The sequence below is a fragment of the Cygnus atratus genome, chromosome 25, assembly GCF_013377495.2.
Source record: "Cygnus atratus isolate AKBS03 ecotype Queensland, Australia chromosome 25, CAtr_DNAZoo_HiC_assembly, whole genome shotgun sequence".
NCBI lineage: Eukaryota > Metazoa > Chordata > Aves > Anseriformes > Anatidae > Cygnus > Cygnus atratus.
In genome coordinates, this window is record NC_066386.1 from 1753671 (window position 1) to 1776314 (window position 22644).

At 61.8% G+C, this 22644-nt stretch overlaps 1 protein-coding gene across 4 annotated transcripts; it reads right to left on the reverse strand.

The window, feature by feature from the left end:
- Positions 1-2397: 2397 nt before the first annotated feature.
- JUP (junction plakoglobin) lies at positions 2398-22630 on the reverse strand. 4 transcript variants are annotated; one of them, XM_035568355.2, is made up of 15 exons: positions 22511-22630; positions 11107-11330; positions 9829-10082; positions 9114-9352; positions 8241-8442; positions 7567-7711; positions 6836-6939; positions 5563-5901; positions 4997-5152; positions 4734-4853; positions 4428-4578; positions 4175-4296; positions 3861-3900; positions 3356-3526; positions 2398-3274 (listed from the first exon to the last, which is right to left on the reverse strand). In XM_035568355.2, exons 1-14 carry the CDS (start codon positions 22618-22620, stop codon positions 3381-3383), a joined length of 2352 nt encoding a protein of 783 aa, XP_035424248.1. In that variant the 5' UTR covers positions 22621-22630; the 3' UTR covers positions 2398-3274; positions 3356-3380. The 4 variants fall into 4 exon arrangements, with proteins under 4 accessions (XP_035424248.1, XP_035424249.1, XP_035424251.1 ...); XM_035568356.2 differs by having other exon boundaries at positions 3356-3529; positions 22511-22599; XM_035568358.2 differs by having other exon boundaries at positions 9829-10079; positions 22511-22585.
- Between the last annotated feature and the right edge of the window lie 14 nt (positions 22631-22644).

Here is a 22644-nt window from a genome sequence, read left to right on the forward strand (position 1 = left end):
CCCCCCCCCCAAACCCCGTCGCTGCGGGATGCAGAGGTGGGGGCGATGCTCGCTGCGCGTCGGGAGCGGGGGGCACCGGCACCACCGGGCAGCGGCAGGGGCTGGGGGGGCGCGGGGGTGACAGCGAGGCCCCCCCCCAGCTGGGGAGCTGCGGTCCTGCCGCGGGGAGATGCGTGGGGGGGGGGGGGTCCGGCCCCGGTACTGCCCAGCCTGGGGCACCCGGAGCATCCCTGAGAGGGGTCGGGATGGGGCGGGAGGGGGCACCGGGGGGGGGTCCGAGCTTGGCACGGCCAAAGCTCCAGGGAGAGCGGAGCCCCGTGGCGCTCCGGAGCTGCCGGCAGGTGGCAACAAGGGGCCGAGACAAGGGGAGATGCAGCCGAAGGCTGGGTGAGGCGGGGGGAGCCCCGGGGGGGTCGCCCCCAGCCGCTCTGCCCGGGGGTCTGCGGGCAGGGGTCGGGGGAAGGTCCCTGCCTCCGGCCAGAGCCCCCCGGGCCACCGCAGCTCCGGGTTCCCAGTGCAAGGCGGCAGCGCCTGAACCCCCCCGCAGCTGGTTTGGCTGCCCTCCTGCACCCCCCAGCCCGGAATAGCGGGATGGTGGTTTCTCCCCATTGCCCACCACTGGAAGCATCTCCTACAAGCAAAGGGATGCCTGGCTCCAGCCTCACGCCCCCCAGCCTTGTCCCCCCAGCCTCGCTGCCCTCCAGAAGCGTGCTCGGTCCTGCTGGGGCTCCCCCCCCCCCCAGAAGGCAGCCACTGGCTGTGTTGTTTTGCTGGGCCCTGATCCTGGCACAGGCCGGGGCGGGAAGCGAGGCTGCATCCCCACTGCAGTGGTGCTTGGCCACAGCCCTGGGGCTGAGCTGGGTGCAGGATGTTCCCCCACCCCAATGGGATGGTGCTGGAGGCAGTCCTACTACCCAGGCCGGCTCCTCTGCCCTTGCCCTTCAGCTCGTCCCTGCCCCAGGCTGCTGGGGTTGTGCATCACAGAGCAGGGATGTGGCCCTGAGCAGCTTGAGGTGAGCAGGATGGCAGCACAGCACGTCGGACGTGCAAACCTTCACACCCTGCCCTGCCCTGCAGCAGCCTGGGCCCCCACCTTGCCTCCCCACCACGGCAGAGCTGAGCAAAAGCACAAGGCTGGAGCAGGGCTGGTGCCGACAGCATGCGGGAACAGCCACAACGTTGTTCCTAGTTCCCTTTGATCACAGCCCCCGTCTCCCAGCACTGGTGGCAGCCTTGTCCACCTGATTAGTGTCTCGCCAGTGGCTGCACAAAATGAGCTTTGCTACAGCAGAGCACACGCAGCTGCAGGGAGCTGCCTCCTCCGTGCCATGCCAGTGCTGTGCATCTTGCCCCACGTGCACTGATTGCAGCACCCCGAGCCATGGGGCGCAGCACAGACGGCTCTGCGTGCCCCTAATGCCCTGGTGGTGTGGGGCTGGGCTCTCCCCAGGTCCCCCACCGCTGTCCAAGGAGCATGCACAGCCTCCAGCTGGCACAAGGCAGAGGTACAAACCCAGCTGGGACAGGGATGTGGGCAGCCCAGGGCCACCCGCATGTCCCCCTCCCACCCCCCAGCATGTACTCAGCAGTAGGCGAAACCATCCCTGCCTCTGCAGGCAGCCTCACATGGACCTGCCGCAGGTTTTCTTCTCCTGCCAGGCTCATCCAGGAGCTTCGTGCCCCAGAAAGTGCTGTGGGAAAGCCTGGGGCAGCCAGCTCCTGACGGTGCCAGTCCCCGTCCCCCGCATCCTTCTCAGGGGACCAGTCCCTGTGCCGAGTGGCAGGGGACGAGGGGAGGCCGCCGAGCAGATGGGAGGCCGTGAAGTTCGCGGGTAACTTTGGGAACAGTTTCCACCTCCCAGCACGATCCCAGCCTGGCACCTGGAGCCACTTCCACATTGCTCTCCAAGGGAGCAGCTGTTAGAGTTAGCATTTCAGTGGAGAATATTTCCTTTTGCCATCTGCTCTTGCTATTAAAGCCAGGCAAAGGCAGGAAAGGCGACCACGTCTGACTGGAGTAAATCACTTTTTTAAGCCTAGCTTCTTGCAGCTCTGTCCCGGCTTCGCTCTATCAATCACCAGGGCTCGCTCGCAGCACGCGCGTTTATCCCCTGGAGCTCATTAAAACGAGCTCCGTGCAGCAGCAGCAGAGATGAGACGCCGGTGATGCTGCTTAATGAACAAACATCTTAATTACTGGGAGTTTTTACCTCCTGACGGATCAGACGAGCAGTCTGGATGGAGCCGGCGTGCTAATGACCCAGCACCGGCGACAAGAGGGCTAAGAGCAAGTGCTGCTGTGGCTGGGGGCGATGCCTGCCCTTGCCCCATTTGCAGCCTCTGCAGCCTTCTTCCCTTCCCCAAGCCGACGGAAGAACAGGCTCATGGCAACCTGGGGCTGGGGGGGTTATTTTATTCTTTGCTTTGGTCTATACAAAAACAACTTACAGAAATAATAAAATCTTCCATTCCTGAACCACACTCCAGTAACAGTCCATCCATTTCCAGTCGGAGCATTAAACCCTCAACTCTAGAGCCTCTTTTAAAAAAAATCGTTAGGTAAGGAAAGAGGGGACGGAAACACACCACTCACCAAAAAGAAGGGAAACGGGTTAGAGTGTGCAACAGAGATCAGTACAAGGACACGGTTCCTAATGCTGGAGTCACTTCTCTATTGTTACTGTTAGGACAGGCAGTTACACAAAGTCAGCTCCCCAACGGCTGATCAGAAAGAATTAAACCGCAGACATCCCGATGGCTAAAACGAAGGTCTTGGGACATGGGACCATTTGTTTTCAGCAAACTCCGGATTGGCCTGATTAAGTAAGTCAGAGTTCGCAGAAGACAAAGGGTTTTCTCATGTTAGATTCCTTTTCTAGAACACTAACACGCAGAACGAGTAGTGGGGAAGTTAGAAAGCACAAACTTAAAGACGGCAAAAGCCGTTGGCACCATATTAAAAATAAAAAAGAAATATATATATTCATAGAAAAGACTATTTTGCCAATAAAAGGTTGATAATGATGCAAGGTTTGTGTCTTAAAGCTTCAGAAACAGTATCTTGGATGCTGGATGCGGCAGTAGGTGCTTGAAGCAGTCCCAGGAGGAAGGACCTTCTCCACAGACCCACAGTGAAGAAAAAATAAAAATAAAAATTGAGAAACAAAACCTCTCGTGGGAATGGAAAAGTTTGTCTTCTCAGGCACTTCTGTCTCCCAAGTCCTTCTCGCGAATGCTCAGCTCTGGGGCCACCCTCTCGGGATGGAGGAAACACCTGCGGCGCGGCGGGAGGGAGCTCACGTCACCCAGCGCGGGGGGCTCGGGGAGCAGCGCCCCGCACACCCCCCGGCGTTACCTGGTGCGGGGTCTGGGGCGCGGGTTTAGGCGAGCATGTGGTCGGCGAAGGGCGCCCGGACGCCGTCGCTGTAGGCGTCCATGGGGTAGTCTCCGTCCATGTCCATGTGCATGTCGATGGGGTCCAGGGGGATGTCACCCGAGTACATGGGGCGGTAGCCGGGGTCAATCTCTGCTGGGGGACAAGGGACACAACAGCTCAGCTCCCGGTGCTGGGGGGCAGCTCCCAGGCTCAGCCGTCCTCCTGCTCCCCCTGCCCTGGGCAGCGTTTGGCACGCGGTGCTGCGGGGAACACCAGGGCCATCTGCCACCCCCTGCCCCAAAAGCTGTGGGCACAATGTGGAGCCGAGCGGCACAGCTCCCAGGGAGCTGAGCATGCCCACGCAGGCCATGCAGCTGCCCAAGACAGCTCGTTGAGAGCATTTAAAAGCAGCTTGGTTCTGGTGACAAGACACGAGTGCAGCCTCGCTGCAGGACCCTGCAGCAAGGGTTCACTCTGTACTCACCGTCTGAGTAGGGCTCGTTGATGGGGATCATGCTCTGAGCCTATGAAAGAAGGTGGCACGGTTTTAAGACACAGGGAACGTACAAATGTGCGCGCGATGCTCAATGGCTACGTGGTGCCCAGCCCCGTCCTGTAACCCAGGGCTGCTGGAGAGCCAAGGCTGCAGCCTGGCCACCTCCCACCTCCCTCTGTCCATCCATCACCCTCATCCCAGCTCTGCCAGGAGGCAATGACAGCGTGTGGAGGCAGGAGACAGCCTCCCCAGGAGGCCCCCATCCCTGCGAGGCTCGTCCCCATGCCCAGTGCGGTGCTCACCGCCTCCCACGCCGCGGGGTCATGCTTGAAGAGGGAGTTGGTGAGCTCCACGGACACGCGCTTTCTGTAGTCGGGGTTCTTGTCCTCGGAGATTCGGAAGAGCACAGCAGCTGCATAGGTGGCTGCGGAGGGACAGGAGGCGCCGCTGACCCGGGTGACACAGGGAGCCCGGCTCCTCGCCACGGTCAGCCCAAGGACTCCTGCTTCAGCTGCACCAGCAAAGGGCAGCAGGGCCCAGGCCGGCTGCACTCACCTGTCCCCTCGTTCCTGGAGTGCAGCAGCTCCATGAGTGGAGCCGAGGCCCCCTCGGCATCAATGGCATCTGCTGCCTCCTTGTCCTGGGCCAGCTCGCACAGCACACCGGCCGCGACGCGCTGGATGTTCTCCACCGGCGAGTAGAGGAGCTGTCAGGAGAGATTAACGGCAGCGTGAAGCAGTCGGCACGGCTGCCTTCGTGGTCCTGATGCAGCCCGAGACGGGCATGCTGCCAGCACACCACGGGGACGTGCCAGCGGCTGGGAGGTGGCACGGCACAGCCCCAGCGTCCCCAGCCCCTGACCTGCACGAAGAGAGGGATGGTGTTGAGCCGGAAGATTTCCATCCGGTTCATGGGGTCCCGGGCCAGGATGTGCAGCGCTCCCGTGCATCCCTCCACGATCTCCTCCATCTTCACACCGTCCTACGAGGGGACACGTGCTCAGCCAGCATCCCCACACCAGGGCACGACCACATCATGGGGACTTGCCACCCCATGGGGACACCAGACCATGCTGGGACTGGGAAAGAGGGGCACAGGCAATGCGGCCAAACTCTGGGACTCACCGTGTAGGGCTGCTGCGTGCCGGCTGCTACGTGACGCTGAGCATCCTGGTGAGCCTTCACCAGCAGCTGGACCAGGCGGGGGATGACGGCCGCCTCCTGCAGCGGGGCATGGTTGGCCGGGCACAGGGCCAGGTTGCGGATCAGGCCGATGGTAGCCTGGAGCAGGGACCCGGAAGGGACAGAGAGATTCGTCAAACAGGGACCGGAGGCGTGAGTGCACCCCGCAGGCTCCCTGCCTGCCCCCACACCACCTCTTTCTGCAGCACAGGCTGACTCCAGCTTCCTGCACCCCCCCCCCCCTCACCGGATCTGCCTCCCCCCTTGCTGCGGGGGCAGCCGGCGGGGGGTGAGGATTGATTTCACTACAACAGCCGAGCACAAGCAATTTCCTCCCATTAGTGGCCGTCAAGGACGCAGCCCTGCGGAAGCTCCAGCAGCCACCGGTGCTCGCTGCCTCCGTCCTCCAGCTGCAAACCCCACCAGGGACCAGCAACCTGGGGGCTCGCTCGAGTCCAGCCCCTGGGGGCTCCTCCAGCCCCCAAATCCCCCACCAGAACCTCCCACACCTTGACCAGTGGCCACTGGTTGGGCTGGTTGAGGAGCTTGACGATGGCAGGGATGCCGTAGTTGAGCCGCACGGAGTTCTGCGCCATCTCGGCCTCGGGGTGCCGGCTGGTGAGGTGCCGCAGAGCGCACACGGCCGGCTCGGTGATGTCCTCCTTGTCGCCCGCCCGCAGGATGGTGTGGATCAGGGCCTCCACCCCGTTCGACTGCGTCACCAGGGTCTTGTTCTTGCTGTTGTTGCAGGTCAGGTTGGAGAGGGTGCCGGTGGCACAGGTCAGCACGTTCACGTCGTCGGAGCTCAGCTGGTTGACCAGGATCTTGAGGACACCGTCCAGGCCCTCCTGCAGGAGTGGGAACGAGAGGTCAGAGCAGTTCCCCCCACCAGGGCCAGATCCTGCCCAGCGCCTCGGCTGAGCTCCATCCAAGCTCTTCCCCTCTTGGGGTGTCAGAGATTCTCCCTGTTACGTGGGCAGAATGCCTGCCCCAACCATGGGGGCTCCCCCCCCCGACCCAAGCTGCCCTCCTTTGAGCCCCAGGCTCATGCATCTGCATGACACCAGAGCTTGTGCAACCCCCGCTACTGCTCCCAGCATCATCTGGGCAGAGTGAACGGCAGCACCCCAGACATGCGCAGCTTCACTCCGAGTTTAGTATCTCCACCACGTTTTCCCTGGTGGAAACGCACAAACAACGCAGCCTCCAGCTGCTCAGAGCAACACGAGAAGCCAGCGCTCCCCGAGCTGTCCCAGGGTGACCACAGCCACGGGCCCAGCTGTGCAGGCAGGGCCAGGAAGGGGTTAAAGCAACGCGGCCACGTCCCCCCCACGCTCAGCCGAGCCAGGGAACCCGGCTGCGTGCCTTCCACCGCCAGCCCGAATAGTTTCCACACTGCATCAGGCGCTAATCTGTGCGGAGTCGCAGCCCGAGCACCACATGGGGAACGCATCAGGAGGCGGCGAGAGGCTGGGAAGAGCAAGCCCTGTGCAGAGCCCTGGGCCACCCTCGAGCCCCACGGCTCCCGGGGCTCGGTGCCAGGGCAGCATCCTCGCTGGGGGAAGGAGCTGCTGCCATGAGCCAGAGCAACGAGCAGCCCTGGGGATGCTGCTACAGCCAGTGGGGATGCTGAGCAGCACGAGGACAATGCTTCGGGTTCAGCCTGGCACTGGCACAGGGCTCCGTGGAGGGGGGCACGCTGGCTCAAAACCCATCCAACAGCCCCGAAATGCTCCCCAAAAGGCTGTGCTGAAGCACGACGCAGCGTCCCCCCACTCTCACCTGCTTGGTGGCCACATCGGAGAGGTTCCGCAGGGTCCAGAGACAGTTCTGCACCAGCCTGGGGCTGGAGCTGGTCAGGTGCTTGCCCAAAGCCTGCATGCCGCCTGCCAGGGAAACGAGACACCGAGCCGCCTATAAATATCCAGACATGCAAAGCGTCCCCAGCGGAGAGGAAAAGGGAGCAACAGCAGCTCTCTGCACGGTGAGCGTGGGCTGGATGCCACCCGACTGTTGCCTCCAACGCACGACGTCGCCTTGTGGCTTAGCGGAGGCTAAATGCGGTGCAGGAAGGCAGCTCCCTGCCCGCCAGCCGGGCCGGCTCCTGCCCACGCACGGGCCCAGGAAAGCACCTCAGCAAGCTGTCACAGGCACCAGGCCACGTACAGGTGGTTTTACCTGGCTCTGCAAGGCTTCAGAGTGCCCTGCACATCAGCTGTGAGATGGCGGTAGCCATCTGGGGGAGGAACAACAGCAAGATAACCCCCCTTGGACACCGGGGCCAGGGTCCCCCCTCGCCACCCCAAGGGGCAGGGAACAAACGGGGCCAGGAGGAGTCACTACTGCAGGAGGACGAGCCAAAACCCTGCAGCTCTGGGGTCTGGCACGAAGCATGGCTTGGGGAGCAGCCTCGGGAGGCCGGACACCCTCAGCTGCATCACCCCGAAACCCCAAAATCCCAAATCCCCAAACGTCCTGCCGTCTGTAGAGACAGCACCCCCAAAGCCTCTTACCGGCCTCAACGATAGCGGGCTTGTTGCTGGGACACACCGACAGCACCTTGAGCACCCGGCTCGTGGTCCATAGCAGCTTCTCGTAGTTGTAGCTGCGCATGATCTGCACCAGGGCTTGGGGTCCTCCGTTGGCCAAAATAATCAGCTGCGAGGCAAAGGGGACAGGGTCAGGGGGCGCGGCAGCTCTGGCCACACCAGCCCTGCGCACCGCGGACCCCTGTCCTGCAAGGTGGGGTGGGGTGGGCAGCATCACCCTGTCGGTTCGGTCTGGGGACCAAACCTCAGCACCCTGCGCCATGCAGCCATGCGAGGCTGCAGCGACTTGAGCGTAGGAGGAGACAGCATCAGCCCAGAGGAGCAGCCCAAGAACAAAGATGGAGCCATTGCCCTGAGCAGCAAAGGGAGAAACCCAGCCAAGCCACTTTACCGGCCAGACTGGGACCGTCTGCGCCGGCGGGGATGTCCTGCCCGCGAGGGGTCGGACCCGACAGCGCCGCAGACAGCACCACCGCTCTGCCTCCGGGCACAGCCCGGGGGGCCACACGGCCCAGATAGGGGGGAGCTGCCCCCTGAGGCCCTCCTGGGCTTTTGGTCTGTGAGGTCAGGCGACTGTCCCCCCCCTCGCCACCCCGTCAGGTCCCCCCTTTGTACCAGCAGGCGCCCCCGGGGCTCACCTTGCTCTCCTGGTTCCCATAGGCGAGGAGCTGAAGGCAGTCGGTGGTGATGGCCAGGAACTTGGGGTTGTTCTTGTTCAGCAAGGGCACCATCTTCTGCAGCCCGTCGGCCAGGCGCACGGCCATCTTGGCCCCCTCCTGGTAGAGCAGCAGGTTGTGCAGGGTGGTGATGGCGTAGAAGAGGACCGACTCGACCGGCGAGCTGCAGGCGCAGGAGCCACGTCAGCACCGGCAGCCGCCGCTGGGCTCCCCACGCTGCAAGCGGGGCCCGGGGCGCTGCCTGCACCCGTCTCTGCCCACCCAGCACCCTTCTGCAGGTCCCAGCACCCCAAATCCCCATTCAGCCTGGCCTTGGGCACCACCAGGGGTGGGGCACCCACAGCTCCTGTGAGCAGTGCTCACCACCCTCAGAGGGAAGAATTTCCTCCCTATATATCTAATAATATATCTATCTAATCTAAACCTACATTTTTTCAGCTTAAAGCCATCCCCCCTTATCCTATTGCTACCCCCTACCAATGAGTCCTTCCCCAGCTTTCCTGAGGTCCCCCTGGGGCGCGGGAAGGCTGCTGTAAGCTCTCCCCAGCGCCTTCCCTTCTCCAGGCTGAACCACCCAGCTCTCAGCCGCTTCACAGCGGAGGGGCTCTGGCTGCTGAGCATCCTCATGGTCCTGCTCTGGAGCCACTCCAAGAAGCTTTTCCTTCTGCTGCTGGCCTCAGGCTCCAGGTGGGGTCTTTTTTTGGCACGAGCAGAAGCAGGACCCCTTCCTTCCCCTCCTTCTGCCCCCATGAGCCTGGCTGGGACATCTCGGCTCCACCACCCTCTTAGGGCCACCCTGGTGGCCGTGCCCTGCTCCCACCAGCACCCCCTTACCTGAGCATCCTGACGAGGGCCGGGATGCCACCAGACTTGAAGATGGAGAGCAGGCCCTCGCGGTGGTGGGAGAGGTTGTGCAGGATGCTGGTGGTGCAGCGGGCCGTGTCCAGGTCACTGGTGCTCTGCATGGTGCGCACCACGGCCGCCACGATCTGGGACGACTGCATCAGGGCACGGCGGGACGCCTCCTTCTTGGAGAGCTGGTTCACGATCATGGCCGCTTTGCTGACAACCACCTGGGGTTGGGAGAGGAGTTGGTGGGTGGAGGGGGTCCCAGGGCAGCTCCCCGAAGGCACACCAGGGTTCCTGCTCTGCTGGGGCTGCCCCCATCGAGGGCTGCTGCTTGGCATAAGCCTTGTCCACCTCACTCCAGGAGCCACGCAGCAGCTTGCAGCGTAGGGTCTGATCCACGGCACCAAGGAAAGGGGGCAAGCAGTGGGGTCTGGAGCTTTGAGAGTGGGCAAGAAGCCTGTGCAAGGCCAGGACTGCAAGGGCTGTGTCAGAGCAGCAGTGAAAAGCTACAGAGAAAGCAGAGGTGGGCTCCATCCTGCTGCAGGGTGGAGGTGACCACAGGGCTTCGCCACGAGGAAGGGAGCTGGATGGCAGCAGCGGTTTGGGACCCCATTTGTGCCACCCTGGCTGGGGAAGCACACCCCAGGAGCCCTGCAGCAGGAAGCCCAGAGAAACGTGCAATCAAGCTGCGTTTCCTTACCGGGTCCTCGTCGTTGAGCAGCTTGGTGAGCTCCGGGATGGCGCGGGTGGCCAGCTCGGCGTCGTCCTGGTAGTTGATCAGGTGCACGATGGCAGACTTGAGCATCTGCGAGGGCTCAGCCAGGCGCTGCACGTTGGTCTGCTGCCCCTCCACCTGCGTGGTGATGAGCAAGGAGCGGTCTTCCACCGTCTCGGGGTACATGGCGGCCCGGACGCGCTGAGCCCGGGTCATGGCCAGCTGAGCCTCCATATCTGCTGTGGGGAGAGACCGGGAGGAAGCGTCAGAGGCTGGGGATCTCTCGGAGGAGCGCTCCCAGCCCCGCTCCCCAAATTTCAAGGGGCTGAGCAAGAAGAGCTCAGCACCATGGCACCAGCCACGTCAGCAGTCCCAGCACATCCTGTGAGGAGCCAGCGCTTCCAAGCGTAAACAGATAGGGTGGCAGGGAGATAAGACAACGCTCAATTAGGCAGCATGATTAAGCAATTGTCACACGAGGCCCGTTAATTAAAAAATTAAGGGTATTTGCAACTCAGGACCGGCTGGCATTGGGGATTAGGAGAAGGACACAGAGGCCTTCCTGGTTGAGGCTGCAGGGACGAGAGCAGCAGGAATGTCCCCAGCAGAGAGCTGTGGTCCCCAGCTGCCCGCAGCAGGGACCGGGCAGGATTTGTCCCTCTCCATGGGGCTCTGCTTCCACTGGGAGCTTGCAGCTCAGCCCTCCGGGACCCATCACTGGGAGGCGAGCCACAGATCTGACTAGAGCAGATCTGCCCTCTTTTCAGGGATAAAGCTGGGGGAAGCAACTCTTTCAGCCCAGCGGGCTGCACCACCGTCTGCTTCGCCCCAGCAGCAGCAGGGGAAGGCGGGCAGGTTGTCAGGGTTTTACAGCATGTACCGAGGGCTTTGCCAGGCACAGCGAGACAGGTTTCCTGAGCAGGCAGGTAGCAGAGCAGACGGCCGACCCGTGGGCTGGGATCAGCTGTTCCTCTCCGGAGCCAACCGACCGGCAGGCTGGGATGTGTGTGCACAGCTCAGCACCAGTGCGGGCTCTGGCTGCGCGCCCTCGACGTGAGAGCTCTCGGCGCAGGGGAAGGAGGACGGGAGGGAGGATATTTTAGGCAGCAACAACTCCCAGGGTGTGGAAGGCTGCGTGGAGGAGTGCCCAGAAGGAGCACGGTAAGCACAGGCCACGGGAGAGCCGTGGGGGAGGTGGAAGAAGGAAGCAGAAACACAGCTGAGCTGGTGGCCGACCCCCTTGGCATCCCCCCCAGCCCCTACCTTGTGCTTGACTTTGGCCTCCTCCCTGGCAGTAGCTCGTGGTGGTCTTCTTGATGGTGTACTGCTTCCCGTAGACCTCGTCATCGTCCCCCAGGCACTTGCTGCTGACGGAGGGCACCTGGGTGTTGACGCCGGAGTGGATGCCCGAGTCGTAGGTGTAGGTCTGCTGCCACTCCGTCACCTTGATCGGCTGCTCCATCATGTTCATCACCTCCATGGCTGCTCTGCGGGGCAGGGAGCCGAGAGCTTGTAGGGCAGAGGCCGGGGTCTCTCCGCGGCACCTTCCTGCCCCTCTCCTCCGCCCCACGGACCCCGGCGGTGCCCCCGCCGCAGTCGAGCGCAACTGCCCGGGCGCAGCCCGCGAGCAGATCGCTATCTGCCCTCCTCCCCCAAGCGAGATGAAAGGCGGCACCGAGCTGACGAACCCACAGCTCAGCACTTTGCTGCTCGTGTTCAGACACGAAGCGCGGCTGCACCCGGCGCTGAGCTGCCTGCCAGCCAGCGCCCGCCGCGCGAGACCGCGTCTCAGCGCCTCGGTGCCGAAGTGCGAAGGGGCCTCCCCGCTCCCGCACGCAGGCTGTTTAAAGACCAGGTTTTGGAGATGGGAACCTGGCAGCGAGCTGAGGACAAGGCTGGGACTCCGAGAATAAAATAAACCGTTCAAAGGCTCTTCTGGGACACTCCTAAAGCACCTAAAAATAACCAGGCGAAGCCAGCAGCTCAGTTCTCCCCATGACAGCCCTGGTGCCCATGGTCTGGGTGCTCCCTATGCAGAGCGCGGTGCCAGCAGCACACTCACTGCCGGCCCCTGGGGGTCACCAAGCAGCCAGGTTGGGCTGGGGGACACCAGCGTGGTCCCCCCGAGACTCATTCAGCAATGGGTGAGCCAAGCTGTGGCATGTCCCCATGCTCTCGGCGTGCCATGGCTGTGAGCAGTTCGGGGAACAGCCAGAAACCTGGCATCAGAGCCCTGGGAGGGGAGGGAGGGGGAAGTGGGGCAGCCCCATCCCCTGGGAAGAGGGTCCAGCAGCAGCTGGTGCTAATGAATTATTGCAGAGGGGTGGCAATGCTGGTCTGGCTGCCCTGGCAGCCCCAGCAGAGAGGCTCACAGTGGTGGGAAGCAATACTGGGAACACCCTGGGTATGGGGTCCCTGCACCCAACGCCAGCGTGGGAGGCTCCGGGAGCAAAGGGGAGCTGGGACCCAAGGGAGATCCCAGGCGGAGAGGAGCAGCTCCCGCTCGCAGCCGCCTCCTGCGTGCATGGCAATGCCGTGAGTCACCACAGGGCTGGGGCAGACGGGAACGCTCCGCTCCCCGCCAGCCTCCAGCAGCTGCCTTGGCCTCCGGGGATCCCATCGGCAGGACAAGCCCTGCTCCAGAGTCTCAGGGACCAAACTCCCATCCCCAAACGCACCATGGCTGCTCCGTCCCCAAACCCAGAACCAACCAACCCGGGTGTACTTTCAGAGCGGGGCAAGGTTTTTGTTGTCTGCAGCTTGGGGATTTGGGGGAGGAGAGGCGAGGGAGGATAGCACAGCCCGCAGCAGCTCAGGGGGGCAGGAAGCTGCAGGGCTGAGTCACCGGCCCTGCATGCAGCCCCCGGCAGGGATGGGGGCACCCAGCGAGCCCCCAGTCCCCTGCAGCACCCAAGGCCGCCCGGGCGGGGATGAGTCAGAGTTTCAGACTCGATAAGAGGCGAAGGGAGCAGCTGCCGTGCGGCGCCCGGCGGAGCTGGGAGCAGCGCTGCCAAACAGAGGCGTAATTACCACCTCCACCAGCACTGATTCATGCAGCAGGCTGGACCAGGGCGGCCGCGTGCCCGTGGCCCCGATCCAGCTCAGAGCTTTCGGGGGAAAAAAAAGGGGGGTCCAGCATGGCTGGCACTGCCACCAGCATCCTCTCCAAGCAAGCAAGGGGCAGCAGGATGAGCCCCCCAGGGCGGGCAGCCCTGGTACCCCACCACCCAAGTGAGTCAGGGCGTTGGGTGGTGGCAGAGGACGCGGATTGCGCAGAGCTGGGGGGGGGGGGGGGCCAGGGCGGCGCGCACGGGCTTGGCGTGGCTCGCCCCAGCGCTGCGGGCTGTTCCCAAGGAGCAGCCGAGCCCTGGCGAGCGGCACAGGCTGACACTCACCGGGAAAACATCCCGGCCCAGGTACACAAACCCCTTCCTGAGGAGGGGTGGAGGTCAGGGCGCAGCAAGGCCAGAGCATCCTGCACCCCACCAACCCCCCCAGCAGCCTTCCTGGAAGTGCGGTGGGGGGCTGTTCCTGTCAATTTGGTATTCTCTGAGCTGTAAAGCAGCAAGCCGCATGCCGAGTGCTGCTCCGGCTTTAATGGGTTGTGCATAATGCATGTTTATAAGGCAGTAAAAGGCAGCCCTGCTAATGGAAGCCACGGGAGGCAGGTTATTCCCATGGCAGGGAGCGGGCTGGAGCTGGGCTTTCCGATCAGTGCAGAGCGAAGGGGGTGGCACCGGGGGCAAATCCAGCCAAGCTGGGGGGGGGGGGGGGGCCACAGCTTGCAGCCAGGCCCAGGTCCTGCAGCAAAGCCCTGGCATGCGCTCAGGTGTCAGGGGGGTGTTGGTGAAAGCAAGCCCTCCCCCTTTGGTGACCACAGTGTTGGAGCCTCCAGCTTGGGTCAGGAAGCCTGACAAAACACCACCAAAACAAGGCCACCTGCCACCACAAAGAGGTTGGGTGCCTGGATCACGAGCTGAGGAGCGCCCCCCCCCCCAGCCCTAAAGCAGGGCAGAGGACAGGGCTGGGGCAGCAGGGGGGAGGCAGGCGGGGGGAGCATTCCCCTCTCTGATTGCAGGAAGGGGCCTGCCGTGCCACCACGGATCAGCTGGCACCGACAGGGCTCAGTGACCCCAGCGAGAAGCAGCATGCAGAGCCCTGACAGCAGCCCCAGCCACCTGCCAGGTCCCCACACCAACACTTGGGAAGCTGCCCTGGACAGGGCTGGACAAGGGGAGAACAGAGCCAAGGGCATCAAAAGCTTCCTCACAGCACAGACGAGGTGTGGGTGGGAGCACCCCGGCACCCAGAGCTGACAGGAGGGGCCCATTCCCATCCGCACGCACTCAGCCAACCTGTCACGGCTGCTCTACAATTCACAGGCGTTTGACAAGCACCTAATTTTTCAAACATCCCTGAGTTCAGCTCAAACTCTGACTTTTTACATAGCTGTGCATTATGCATGAGCCGTCCCCCCGCTGCCGCCCTCCTCCCTGTCTGCACCACAAGCCTCAGACATCAAAAGCGAGCGGAGCTGCTCAGATCCACGACGGGCTCAGGTGATCTGCCCCAGACAGGTTACAAGCAGCAGAATAAACCCAGGCTAATGAGCACGGGTGTTACTGTGAAATACCAGCCCCATTATAGCAGCCCCAGCAGCACTGCCCCGCTGATGGGCACCAGCCCAGCACCGCTGTGGGTTTGCTTGCTGCCACAGGCAGCCGGTGAAGCTGGTGGCACTGAAGGTGACAGGGCCAGTAGAGCAAGTGTCAGAGGCTCCAGAAGCAGAGAGGGATGTTTCCTGAACCCTGCATCGAGCATCCTGTTGTTCGTCACACCGAGGCCCGGCACCTGACACAAGCATTTCCATCCCCTCTGCTGTCCTCAAATGTCCCCGCTCCTCAGCGGGGACCGAGCTGGCAGGTGACACTGCAGGCAGGGGATGCTGCTTCAGCCTGGTTTGACCTTCAGAAGCATCCATCACAGCCAGATCGAGGCTTCTGGGGGTGAGCAGCTTGCAGCAGAGCATGCAGAAACACAAAAAGCAGGACCCTCAGGCTCCTCGCCTTCCCCTGCAGCTCGAGAGCCAGGAACCGGGCAAAGCTCTCGGTTTGTGCAGAAAGCAGCGAGCTGTGTGCAGGGCACACAAGGAAACACCTGCTCCAGAAGGGGCAGCCCCACAGCAGAGGCAGGCAAGCAGCTCCAGCCACCCCAGGACAGGGCAGGGAAAAGGTTAAATCCTCCCCCCTGCTTCCTGGAGCCAGGCATCCTGGTGGAAAACCAGAGGAAGTCACCAGCACTGCACAGCCCTGGCCAGAGGGCTCATCTGTCTCCAGAATTATTTGATCAGCAGCCAGACAGCATCGTCTCCCCGCGGACACCGTCTGCAGAGGAAGTCTCCAGTAAACTCCAGTAAACATGTGTCCTCCCGCCCGGAGAGCCCCTTCCTCTGGGGACAAGCAGGACGCAGCCTCCAGAGCCCAGCGCTGGCACCGGTTTCCAGCTGAGCTGCCCGAGAGAAGCAGCAGGGAAGCAATGAATACTGCTTCAGGCAGAAATAGTTATTGCCCAGGGACTCCCTGGCATGCTGGGGATGGGGCTCACGGTGCTGCTGGAGGGGAGCGAACCCCAGGCTGGGGGCTGTGGTGCTCAGCAGGACCCTGCCCCTCTAGGTCACAGCAGGTGGGGGCACAGGAGCAACCCCAAAACACAGATCACGGACTTGGGATACCCAGAAGCAGGCAGCAAGACCCTGATGCAGTGGTGGTGCGAGGCAGGGCCTGATCCTGAAGCTGTCCTGGCTGGACAGGGGGCAGAGGAGCCTGAGGCAGGAGCTGTCAGAGCCCCCCTGAGCTGCCAGCACCCTCCCAGCCCCGCCGAGAACAAAGGGCAGCGGGGCTGGAGCTCCATTGTGTCCTGGCAAGCTGGGCTGCAGGAAGCACGTGAGCAATGGTAATTACAGTTACTTGGGCTTTTAAGACAAGGAAAGAGGTATTTACGGCAGTTCAACAAATACCATGCAAGAAAAAGACTATTTTAGGAGCACTTCTGCTGCACGCAAGGGATCTCTGGTCCTCCCCAGGCACCTGGAGGAGCAGGAGGATTATTTGGTGCTGCTCAGACAAAGCAAGGACGATGCAGCAGGGCTGGGGCAGCCACAGCCCAGAAGTGACAGTGCCACCACTGTGCGACAGCTAACGAAGCCGGGACAGCCACCGCAACAGAGCCGGCACCGTATAAAAGCTTCAATGGCTTTGAAAAGGATCCATGGCAAGAACAAGCGGCGCAAGGAGGGAGAGAAAGGAGCTCTTCAAGACCTCGCCGGCATCAATGGGATGCATTAAAGTCAGAACCCTGCTCGCGCAAGCAGTTTCAATAAGGGCTGTACAGTGAAGAGAAGTCAAAGGATTCAAAGAGGGATGAGAGAGCAGCTTGAAGTTTAATGAGGAGGAGAGCGGCGGCGGGGAGCAGGCAGCGCAGCAGAGCACCACGCACCCCGAGTTCAGCCCCGCTCCAGCCCTGCCCTCACCAGCCCTCAAACAAAGGAGCTGGCCGCCTTTGTTCACGGTGTTCGCACGTCCAGAGCGGCTCCTGGCCACTGTTTGCACACCCAGAGCAGGTCCTGTCCACCGTTTGCACACGCAACAGGCTGCGGCCACACATGGCTCAGGTGGGCAGCAAGGGGCACAGGAGCCACTACCCAGACCCACACCCCATAACCAGAGGCAGCCCTTCAAGCCCTATTTATTTCTAAGCTGCTCCCGACCAGGTGTTTGAGAGCTGCTGACAGCCTCATGTGAAGCCCCTGTTTCTACTCCCCCCCACCTGGCTCAAGCCCCAGATCCCCCCCACAGCACCCACTCTGTTCCCCGGTGCTCTCCATCAGGGTACAGCTCACTGGGGACACACGTGCCCCAAGCCTTGCCATGCCCTGCCTTCACCCAAATTAGGGGGTTACTGACAGCTCCAGCACACACACTGCAATATTTTGGCACTTCCCATCACAAAACAAGGTACCATCCACTGCACATCCCTCCCTTGTGGGGGCACACACAACACTGGCCATTAGGGTCACCCTGCAGCATGGACCCAGCAGGTCTCTTGCATCTCTGGCTGCCCTTCTGCCCTCATATCAAGGCACAAGACTCTCAGCCAAGGCATTTCAAGGCCAGGAGGAGCTCAGAGGTGGGACTGGGCACTGCATGGCTCTACCCGCAGCCCAGCCCAGCTCCCCACCCCACACACCCGGTGCAGGAATCACCCTGATTGCGGCTCAGGGCGGAGCGATCCTGTCCTAAAACACATTCCTGCTAAGGCACAAAGTCACCCTAGAGAATACTTCTCCTGTGAGAGTCCAGCCGGCCCCTTCCAGCTCTGTCCTGGCCACCAGCACCCACATTCCTCCCTCCCTGCACACATCCCCGCGGCTCTGCCCAGGTCAGGTATTTTCACACCCTGTGCGCGCAGGGCACCAGCCTCTTCCCAGGGGGAGGAAAGCTCTAAGCCTCCCCTCCACCCTCCCAAGCCAACACCCATCCTCTGCCATCAGCAGGAGCTTCTCTCACACATGGGAAGCCGCTTCCCACCCCACCCTGCTCCAGCCTCGGAGCTGCACGGGGCCAGCAGCGCCCAACGCTGCTCCTGCACCCTCGGACACGAGGCTGGGTGCTGTGCTAAACAAGGACAGAGCAGGAGCACGTCCCATCCAGCCTCACCCCTCGACCTGTCTCAAACACATTCAGAAGAGGTGGTTTTGGTAAAAACCTTCAAGTGCCACAACAGCACCCACCTCCCGTGCATCCCACTCCCTCTCCTAGGGGACACCAGCACCTGTGGAAACCCACGGAGGCACCAGGAACAGGAGGACCCAGGTGGGCAGATCCCCTCTGCAATAAAAGTTCACCAATCTCTTTAGAAACACTGCTGGGAAAAACAGAAACTCATCGCTTGTCCACGGAAAGAACTGGCACGGTGTAATTAATCACAATAACTCCATCTGGATAAGAAAAAAATTGTTTTAAAGAGCACCAAGAACAAGTTGTCCTTTAAGAACACGATAATTGCAGGCTTTTTAAATTTCGGCTTGGAGGCTCGCATGCTGTCTCCAGCTAGAATAATGGTGTCCAAAAGCACAGGATTCTGCCACCTGGCCCTGATTCTGCCAGTGAAGAACATAGGGAAGGGAAGCCAGGCTGAGAGCTGCTGCGCCCCAGCTTAATTTCTCCATCCGATTGCATTACATCTGCAAAGTTCAAATGCTTCACAAGGAATTATCACCAACACCCGTCAGCACCCAGCCTGTCGGAGCAAGTTAATGATTTGTCACCAGGGCTCAGCCCGCATGTCACAGTGATTACAGCAGGCTCTTTACGGCAGCCAAAGGTCTCCAACAGCAGAGAACCAAATGCCTTTTGTCCACCGAAGCACCTCCGAAAGCCAGCACACAGAGCAGGACCACAGGGATGTGGATAAAGGAGCAGGACAGCACCAAGCAGGGAGCAGCTGGTTCATCACCCTGGAAAATGCTGGCAGCACTTGGTTTCCTGGTGGCACCAGGGGCTTGTGCTGCTGCCAAAATGCTCAGCTCTGGCTCCTGCCCCCCAGCACAGCATCCCCTGATCCATCCCCACCTGGAGAAGGGACCTTCACCAAGGTCACAGGGAAGATGCCACAGGGTCAATTCCTAGTCCCGTGCTGGGTCTCAAACACCAGAGCAGGCAACATTGCTTGACCCCACAAGGGCATCTTCACAGCCTTGAGAGCAATGCATTGGGTCATCCAGGTGTGGGATATCCAGAAAGCACCGAGCATCCTGAATCAGCCCCCTTCGCAGCTCTGTGTCTGAGCCAGCAGCTCCTTGCTCAGCACCTTGCAGAGAACCCAAAGCCCCAAGGAGCCGTGCTCCAGCACAAGGCTCCTGCCCTTTTTCTAAAGGGATTTTAGATCCGAGCAACTGAAGCATTATGAAATGCCTCCGGGCCTGTCAGCATCCGCAGAAAAACCAATCGGGGATGGCAGATTTAGAGACTCCAAACCCCTGGCTAATTAGAAACATCTTCCTCTGCCCCTGTAGCTGTTTAGGGAGCGCATTACCCCTGCACATGAGGTGGGAGCACAGCGCTTCACCTTCCCTGCGTGGCTCCTGCTCCAGGTAGGAAGCTTCAGAGCCTGCTCTGTGCTGTCATGGCAGGGCTCAGAGAACAAGACACAGATGTGCAGGACCCAGCCCTGCTGCTGCACATCCCCACGAGCTGTGATGCTCATGGGCAGTGTGCTGAAGCCTGGACCCTTGGCAGCTGAGCAGGATGAAACTCAGGGCACTCAGAGGCACCTCACCATGACAGGAGGATGCAAGAACCCAGGGGACAGCTCGCAAGCCAAAACCCAGCTCAGGGTCAAGCACACACTGAGGACAACTCCCAAGGGAGGCAGAATGAGGACTGATGCAGCACAAGTGGGACAAGGAAGCACCCAGAGCATCCCCTTCCCACTGCCAGACCCTGAAGCTTTGGGGTGCAGGAGCATGCGCATGCACCAACCAAGCCACCCCAAAGTCCTCTCCAGCACCTGGATCCCTTGCAGGACATGGGATCCAGGAGGAGCCCGATGTTTAGCTGAACATTAATGGGCTGAACAGGAGCAGGCAGCAACACATCTGAGCATGGCCCAGATTTTGGGCTGTGCAGGGCCACCTTTGGGACAGCACCACAGGACGCAGCAGCGCTGAGGGTGGCTGAAGTTTTGGAGCATTCTGCAGCCCAGTGCTGGCCAGCAGCAGTTTAAACACAGATGTGTTTTTTTAGCTGCTTAGGTCAAGTTTTAAGGCTTTTTTTGGCAGCTGCTCCCACATGCAGAGGCAGCATGCCTGCTCCGTCCCCAGCCCTGCAGGATTGGGGTAAAACCAACCCTGCAGGAGTGAGAAATGCTGCAGAAATTCAAGCCTGCGAGCCAGGCACTGCCAACAGGTCCACAGCTACTTCTGCACAGCCCAGCTGGGGACACCCCAGGTCCCACAGGACCAGCTGGGACCCAGAGCCACCACCACGGTCCCATTTGCTGGGTGATTCCAAAGCCTGCCTGGGTGGCGAAGCACTCGCTGAAGTGAAGGTGAAAGCTGGAAACAGTGCCACAAGAAGTCCGAGGCAGACTAACAAGGCTTTAAGAGATGGTAAATTTCTTTTTAGGTTCTGTGAATTAGAAGCCAACCTAATTCATGATTTAAAATTTCAAGACCAATGCAAAACTTGGTACAGGTGCAGCAATTGAAGCCTTGCAAGTCACCTGCGCAGAGCCCCCATCCTCCCCAGCTCCTCTCCTGGAGGCTCTGCCATCTGCGAGCCAAAGCCCTGAGATGTGGAAGTGCGATAAGAAGCCAAGCACCAGCAAATGCTCCCACACCAAACCACAGCCTTGAAGGGAAGCCATCGTCACAGACACAGCCTCCACTGAAAAAGCCTCGCAGCTGCAGAACAGTTGCCTGGCCCAGCTGCTACATCTGATTAAGCATTTCAGGTGGGGGGAAAACAAAGAGGGGAGAATTAACAGGACTAGGGCAGTACTAAACAGTAATGCTAAAACACAGCACCAGGACCAGAGGGGAAATTCCTCAAGGTCTCCAGGTGCAATCCAGCCTGGATTCTGCTGTGCCATCAGCACTGCAGACTCAAACCCCCATGGGGACAGGGGCTCCAACACCCAGTCCCTGGCTGTCCCCACTGCTGCAGGCGCTTCCTGGGGCAGGGAGGCTGCACCACAGCAGACAATAGAGCAGGAGAGCCATTGTTTGGAGGGGAGGGCCCATCCTGCCTCCTCCCAGCACTCCCCAACTGTTGGAGCTGACACAGCTCCAGGGACTCGCGCCCTACAAAAACAGCTCCCCGCCACCTGCGCTGCCACAGAGCCAGCTCTGAAGGGGACTCTAAAACACCTTGACCACCAGAGCCACGAGTTCTTCACATTCCCGTCCTACAATCCACCTGTTTAAGCCAAACTTGCAATAAAAGATTGTTATTTTTAATGACACTCTATGGAAATCCTCTGAAGCAACGAGCAATTATAGGCTTCAAATGCATAAAGAGAATTTAATTGGGTGCCCCACGCCCTCCCAGCCTGCCCTAGTAGGACACCAACAAGGACCCGGGAAGGGACCACGACCCACTCGGCTGCTCCATGGCCCCCCCAGGGCCCCCCCAGGGCTGGGGGCAGCAGGGGGGCAGGACCCCCCCAGCACCCAATGCAGAGGGAGAGATCGGTGCATGGGGACACCACTATCAGCACACAGGGGGTAAGGCTGTCACCCCAACGGTGGCACTATTACAACGGGGGGGCCCAAAACCAGTCCTGGGGGGCACTAGGACCCCCCAAGGTGCTCTCCCATCACAGCCATGCCCCCCCCCAGCAGACACCCGTGCTCCTGCCACCTCTCCCCACGCTCCTCGCACGACAGCCTACGTCTTCCCTCGACGGGCAACTCCCAGCGACATTTCAGCATTATCCTTTCATCTGCGCTGCAAACCTGATTAATTAGGCTAATCACTCAGCTAACGCAATTAGAGCCCTCGCTGCTCCCCAAACGCCAGCCAGTTTCGCTCCCCACCCCCCCACCCCACCGTGTTCTCCGGCTCGGATTTTCGCCGTCAGCCTCTCGCGGGGGTTTCGGACGGGAAAACTCCTTCCTCCTCCTCCCTCCTCCTCCTCCCGGCAGGGCAGCGCCCGGCCGTGCCTCCAGCCAGCCCCGCAGGGGGACCGAGGGTGCCGGGGGACGGCTCCCGCCCAGCCCCGGTAGCAGCACGAAGCCGCCTCCCGACCCCCGGTAGGGGCTCGCCCCGGGGAGCGGCCGGACGGGACCTGCTCCGCCGGCGGGGAGAGGAACGAGCCCGGGAGCGACGCCCCCGGACGGGACGGAGCCCCGGGACCCCGCCCGGTTCTCAAACCGGAGCCCTCACCGGCTCCAGATCTCGCCCGGTCTTCGCCCCGGGACCCCTCCCCAGCCCCGGTTACTCCCGGCTCACGCCCCGAGACCCCTCCCGGTTCTCGCACCGGAGCCCTCACCGGCCCCAGATCCCTCCTGGTCTTTGCCCCGGGACCCCTCCCGGTTCTCAAATCGGACCCTTCCTGGCCCTAGGACCCCTCCCCCGCCTCGACTACTCCGGGTTCATGCTCCAGGACCCCTCCCCAGCCCCGGTACCCCTCCCGGTTCTCAAACCGGACCCTCCCAGCGCCGGGATCCCTCCCAGTCCTTACCCCAGGACCTCTCCCCAGCCCCGGCTACTCCCGGTTCTCGCACCGGGACCCCCTCCGGAACCAGACCCCTCCTGGTTCGCGCACCGGGACCCCTCCCCGGCCCCGAACCACTCCCGGTTCTCGCACCGGGACCCCCTCCGGAACCAGACCCCTCCTGGTTCGCGCACCGGGACCCCTCCCCGGCCCCGAACCACTCCCGGTTCTCGCACCGGGACCCTTCCCCGGCCTCGAGACCCCTCCCCAGCCCCGGTTACACCCGGTTCTTGCCTCGGGACTCCTCCCCGGACCCCTCCCGCTGCCTGCCCGGGGACCCCTCCCCAACCCCGGTTGCCTCCGGGACCCCTCCCAGTTCTGCCCCCGATCCTCACCCCAGCCCTGGTAACGCCCGGCCCCGTCCGCCCCCGGTGCCCCCCGCTCCGCTCACCTGCGCGCCGCTCCCTGCGCGGGCACTGCCGCCCGCCCCGCTCCTGCCCGAACAAAAGGAGAGCAGCCCCCTGCCCCGCCCCGCCCCGCCCCGCCAACCGCCTTCCCCATTGGTTCTCCCGCCCGCCCTTCACC

Bases quoted from the DNA above. Each gene is read 5' to 3' on its own strand.
- JUP (XM_035568355.2), bottom strand. From the start codon at position 22,620: ATGGGGAAGGCGGTTGGCGGGGCGGGGCGGGGCGGGGCAGGGGGCTGC. The intron at 4,297-4,427 runs GTGAGTGCAGCC...GTCCCTCCGCAG, and splicing joins CTCCAGGAACGAGGGGACAG to CCACCTATGCAGCTGCTGTG. The intron at 3,527-3,860 runs GTGAGTACAGAG...GTCCCCCAGCAG, and splicing joins CAACGAGCCCTACTCAGACG to AGATTGACCCCGGCTACCGC.